Source organism: Sinocyclocheilus anshuiensis, unplaced genomic scaffold (assembly GCF_001515605.1).
Source record: "Sinocyclocheilus anshuiensis isolate Anshui unplaced genomic scaffold, SAMN03320099.WGS_v1.1 scaffold100, whole genome shotgun sequence".
Lineage (NCBI taxonomy): Eukaryota > Metazoa > Chordata > Actinopteri > Cypriniformes > Cyprinidae > Sinocyclocheilus > Sinocyclocheilus anshuiensis.
The window spans coordinates 53,558-59,557 of NW_015555725.1; the positions used below are offsets into that span (position 1 = coordinate 53,558).

General features: G+C 36.4%; 1 protein-coding gene across 1 annotated transcript in view; it reads right to left on the minus strand.

Moving 5' to 3' along the window:
- Positions 1-6,000, minus strand: part of LOC107672609 (probable palmitoyltransferase ZDHHC8) — a 64,386-nt gene that overhangs the window by 1,744 nt on the left and 56,642 nt on the right. The window contains exons 6-10 of the mRNA XM_016465872.1: positions 5,766-5,857; positions 2,921-3,053; positions 2,550-2,655; positions 2,107-2,216; positions 70-1,118 (exon numbers count right to left, since the gene is read on the minus strand). Of these exons, the coding sequence (XP_016321358.1) occupies positions 70-1,118; positions 2,107-2,216; positions 2,550-2,655; positions 2,921-3,053; positions 5,766-5,857 (1,490 nt within the window). The remainder of the gene's footprint in view (positions 1-69; positions 1,119-2,106; positions 2,217-2,549; positions 2,656-2,920; positions 3,054-5,765; positions 5,858-6,000) is intronic.

Below are 6,000 nucleotides of genomic sequence, written 5' to 3' on the forward strand. Positions count from 1 at the left end.
TGTTTAGTCTATACATCACGTCCTCACCCTCTTTTCTGATTGGTTAAAAGTAGATGCTACGTGTCATACCTTGTAGCCAGATGTGGTGAGTCTGCCCTCTCCAGAGCGCTAATGAAGGCGACCTTCTGATGCGCATATGATGGGGAACGGGGCACAGATGTTGGGGAGTGATTGGTTTGGTGCACCGGAGAGCGGTATTGGTGTTCGGCTGTCCTGCTCGCACCGCCTCCATCAGTGTGGAGGGATGTAGTGGAAATCCTCGGCACTCTGGTGAGCGAAGATGCAGAGGAACGCAGAACAGGTGTTCGGGGAGCATATCCCACTACCCCGACTCCCATCAAGTTATCCCGAGAGCCGCACACAGGAGGGGTGGGCTCTCGGGATCCGGGGCCTCTAGGGCCGTCGGGGTAGCACGTCCCAGGTGGGAGTCCATAGGTGGCTCCACTGCAGGTGTCAAACACACCGGAATCGTTGGCATAGGCCACCGGTGCTTGAGCGTGCCGATGCATGAGTTTCTCCCTCTCCTCAAGCTCCTTCCTCTCCTGAATTGAGGCCATAATGGTTTTGGAGAGGTTGTCGTAGCGGACGGGCGAGGGATCTCGGTCTCTTGAGAGTGGCGATTGCCGCCCGTACATCACTCCTACATGAACAGGACTATAGGATTGCGTGCCGGTGTGCCATTGAAGCTCGGGCCCTCGTACATGACACATTTTAGTGGGCAAGTAAGGTGAATGAAAACCCATAGAGGGCACTCCCGGGTGGGCAGCGCACTCGCCCACAGATGGCGTAATGCTGGGGGTTAGCAAGCTATCATAGGATAGGCTGCCATTGCGGCCAGATAATGTCCCAGGGGAGAAGCCTCCATTGTGAGGGGTGGAAGTGACCGTTTGTGGTTTGCTGCCACCCAGTGGCATCTGGTCAGCCCTGTTCACTCCCTGTTTGAGACTGAATGAGCGAGAAGTGGTGCTGAATGAGTCCAGCTGGAAAGGTGAGGACTGGTAAGTTCGGTGGAGAGGAGTGCTGCGGAAGTCCGGCATATCCAGATTCGGCTCCGAGCGGTAATCGTGACCTCTCTCCTCCAAAACTGCAGAGGGCTTACCGTTCTCAGACATTACAATCTGAAAACAAAGGACAATATTAGAGAGAAAAAAACAACAACACATTTTTAAATAATCAGAATTCAAAAATATTATATTATATTATATATTTGTTCAAAAGTCTGATGTGAGTAACTTTTTAAGAAATTAATTATTTAAACTTTTATTCAGAAAGGATGCATTAAATTGATTAAATGCATGCAATATGCAAACATGCAATATTAGAGAGAGAAAAAAAAACAAATTTTTAAATAATCAATCAGCATTTAAAAATATTATTATATTATATTAATTATATTATATTACATTTTTTCAAAAGTCTGATGTGAGTAACTTTTTAAGAAATGAATTCTTTAAACGTTTATTCAGAAAGGATGCATTAAATTTATTAAATGCATGACAATCAAGACATTGTTACAAAAGATTTCTATTTCAAATAAATGCTGCTCTTTTGAACTTTTTTATTCATCAAAGAATCCTGAAAAGAAAAATATGAATGTTTTCAACAAAAATATTAGAACTATTTTCCATAAAAATAGCAGAACAATGTTAAAAAAAAAAAAAGTTTCTTGAGGACCAAATCAGAATTTCTATTCATTAAAAAATCCTTTAAAGAAAAAAATTATCATGGTTTCCAACAAAAAAATATTAAGCAGCACACCGGTTTTCAATATTGATAATAGTAAGAAATGTTTCTTGAGGACCAAATCAGCATATTAGAATGATTTCTGAAGGATCATGTAACACTAAAGACTGTAATGAGTAATGTCTGCTGAAAATTGCATCACAGAAATAAATTTAATTATAAAATATATAAAATATATAATAGTTGTTATTTTAACTGGTAATAATGTTTCACAATATTGCTGTTTTTACTGTATTTTTTATCAGATAAATGCAGAACTTCTTTAAAAAAAAACTAATCTTACAAACTCCAAACTTTTGAACTGTAGTGTATATTATAATATATATTATTCCAGAAAACATTGTTTTAGTCTGTTGTACCCACCTTCTCTCCGGTTGCGTGATAGTGCACTTTAGGCATGGTGCTGAAGGAAGGTCGGTATTTGTACATGGCTGGGGTGGATGGATTAGTGGGTTTGCCGGACAGGGAACTCTCTAGAAAATGTGGCACAAATGAAATGAATGATTCAACAGTGCTGCAATATGATCCAACACCAGATGGCAGTAGAAGTGCAGTTAAGAAAAACCTGCTACAGGGCACACTGAATACACACACTTTGAGTAATTAGGCGAATAAACAATTTTTTTTATGATCACATGCTAATAATAATAATAATAAGAAGAAGAAGAAGAAGAAATCTCACAAGACAAATACGTGTTTGAATACACAGAGTAAATAATGACAAAAACATAAATTAGTTACATTTTGGTGCTGTCTGCTTTGAAATAACCTGCAGTAAACAATGACTGGCTGTTAGTGTTACTTGCCTTCGCTGGAGGTGAGTTGACTCTTGAGCTGGTTGTAGCGATCCGCTTTGGGCGGCAGAGGTGGTTGTATATCTATACTTTTATCATCCACACCATCCAGACTGGTCTTAGAATAAAGCATAAGAAAATCTATTTATTTTGGGAGGCTTGATTTAGGCAGAGGCGCCATATTATTAAAATGGTTCCTTTGAAAATGAGGACACCATTTATTTGAATAATTTCAGTTTTCATTGAAATCTAAATAATGAGCCTGCACTGATGCGATTCTGAATTGCTGGTGTAGCGGTACTTACTACAATAACAGAAATGATTAAACAGCATTGAAATTCCAGGTTGTGGGCAGACAGAATTAAAAGCTTTTGCGGACTCACTTTGCTTCGTAGGATGTTACTGTGGATACCATTATCACTGACTTTTACACTGACGTGTTGGTTAGATAGGTCAGGGCGGATGAATGGTGGGTTCATGGTGATGGGAATTTTCTTCCTGGGATCAGCGATGTACCTGTAGACAGAAACAGTGAACAAGATGCATGTATTAAATATTTTTAGATATAGCATGCAAGTTCATGGGTCAGACTTAGTGTATACCACAAACACATGTAGGTTATCGAATGCTTAAAAATGGTTGAAAAAAGTTTATCATATACCCAGGTTCATGATGACTTACTTTCTGCTGTGGAACATAAAAGGGGAAATTCTGAAGATTCTGATTCCATTTAAAAGTTTGGGGTGAGTATTATTATTATTATATTTATTTGTCTGTTTATTTTTTTTAAGAAATGAATACATTTATTCAGCAAGAATGCATTCAATTGATCAAAAGTGAAAGACATTTTATATTGTTACTAAAAACTGCTATTTAACGAAATGCTGATATTTTGAACTTTTTATTCAGCAAAGGATCCTGAAAAAAATATGCTGTCATGTTTTTCACAAAGATATTACGCAGCACAGTCGTTTTCATCATTAACAATAATAAGAGATGTTTCCTGAGCACCAAACCAACATATTAGAATGATTATCGATTGAAATGTTCATTTTTGGGTAAACTATTCCTATAATTTCTGATTCAAGGAATGATTTCATTTGTTTTGTGGAAAAAGGTTTATAGCAACATCCTTTTGTTATGTTTTGGGCTCACAAAGGTTGTCCTCTATTGTTTCTGAAGATGGCTTAACAAGACATTAACCTTGGCTCTGATCTGTGTTTATACCGCAATCACTTTCTCTCTCCATTGTTTCACAACCTGATTCAAATCTTCAGTACTATACGCTTTTCCTGCTCAGAGTGTCATAAAACAGGCAAGAAAAACAGGACACAATCTACCTTCCTATGGACCTCTATTCTTTTCAAACCCCTCCAGACTGTCTACTATGATAAACAACCTCTTCTTTTACCTCTGTCTACTCTTTATAAGTATTACATTAAATGTTAATTGCTTCACACATATTTCAAAGCATATTTTCTTCTTGAAGCATTTTAGATTTTATAGTATACTGCCACACTGTCTTCATTACTGTTGTCGAGAGCACTGCATAAAATGTTTTTATATGCCATGGTGTCATTTTCTATTTGACCGTATAATGTTGGTATCAGTGATAATCACCTTCAGTCATAAAAAAGATGGCATTAAATAAATGTTAAAAATATACGGTTTTATGTTGTTTCTACATTAATTTGAAGATTGAATGTGAAATTATTGCAATATAAAAGTATAATTAAAAACTTTAATGTTAGGTGGGATTAATCGTGATAAATTTTGAAAAAAAAAAAAAAGTGTGATTAATTAGTTAATTTTTTTAATCGATTGACAGCACCAATACTTTTATTTGGCAAGAACGCATTACATTTATCAAAAGACATAAAACAATTTTCAAATAAATTATGTTTTTTGAACAACTTTCTATTCATCGAAAATCCTAAGGGAAAAAATATATCACAAATTCCACAAAAATATTAAGCAGCACAACTGTTTTCAACATTTATAATAATAAGAATTTTTGTTGGGCAGCAAATCAGTTTATCACAATGATTTCTGAAGAATCATGCAACACTGAAGACTGCAGTAATGGCTGCTGAACATTCACTGTTGCCATCAGAGGAATAAATTGCATTTTAAAATATATTAAAGTAGAAAACAGTTATTTTGAATTATAATATTATTGCTGTTTTTACTGTGTTGTTGGTAAAAAAAAAATGCAGCCTTGATGAGCATAGGAGACTTCTTTCAAAAACATTAAAACATCTTACTGACCCCAAATGTTTGAACAGTAATGTACTTCCAAGATAAACAACTTACTGAAGAAGAAAAAGTGACTTGATTTTATCCATTGGTGGTTGATTGGATAGTGAAAAATGAGTACTGCGTAACTAAATGGAAGCATATCTGGAGATGGCAAGAGTGTGTATATATAAATATATATATATACATGTGTGTGTGTGTGTGTGCGTGCATGGATTAATTTCATGCTGTCTTGAAGTACAAAATTAAAACAACGCTACTGATGTCTCTAGGAATTTTTTTTTTTTTTTTGCCTAATATTTAACCATGGATTATAGCCATTCAACATTACAATATAATTGGGAGCTATCAATTTTAACATTTATTAGATTTTAAAAAACAACATCTTATAATTTAAGTGAACTTCAAACAATCTTCACATAAACCCTATGAACCCTACACATTAACCCTGTGCCCTTCAGCAAGTAGTAAATATACAGAAATTAAAGTTATCAAACACTAAATTCTAAATTAAATATAGATGAATCCTTAAAACTACAAAAGTTATTGATTTCCTCTTTTTTTCTTTTGTTTTTTGATTAACAGACATCACAGCAGCTGGGTTATTTAATGTATGTCACTATATGGACATCAGCTGCGATTGCCGTTCCATGGCAATCTTTCAATTTTGGTTGGTACTTCATAGGTCTTTTGTAACATTTGCTAAAGCGTAATGTTCATTAAATCCTGTCTGTTTTGCAAATGTAAAATAACAGAATCTAATGAAAATTCATTTAAAGTGAAATGAAACACCCAACTGTCTGTTCAAAAATTAGCAAAAGATAGATCAACCAGCTGTCAGGGGCCGTGGAAACACACCGTGCCTGGTGTTACGACTCACTTTCACACATTTCTGGTACGTGTGTGTATTTGAGACTCTCACTGATTACAGAAATGAATATATCTGTGTGTGGAAGCCAGTTTTTTCTTTACCTAGGCGCAAGCGGACTGCATAAGACGTGTTTCACGTTGCCACAGCAACCCCGAGTGAATGGATTCACTCCTCCTCGGAACTTTCCTGTCACCTGAGAACAGAGAGAGAGAGAGAGAGAGAGAGAGAGAGAGAGAGAGAGAGACAGAGAGACAGATCTGGCTACGTGGAACCCAGTGAGGCCCATAACAGGGATGAAGAACAGGCCAGTCACACACATAACCACAATAACCACAA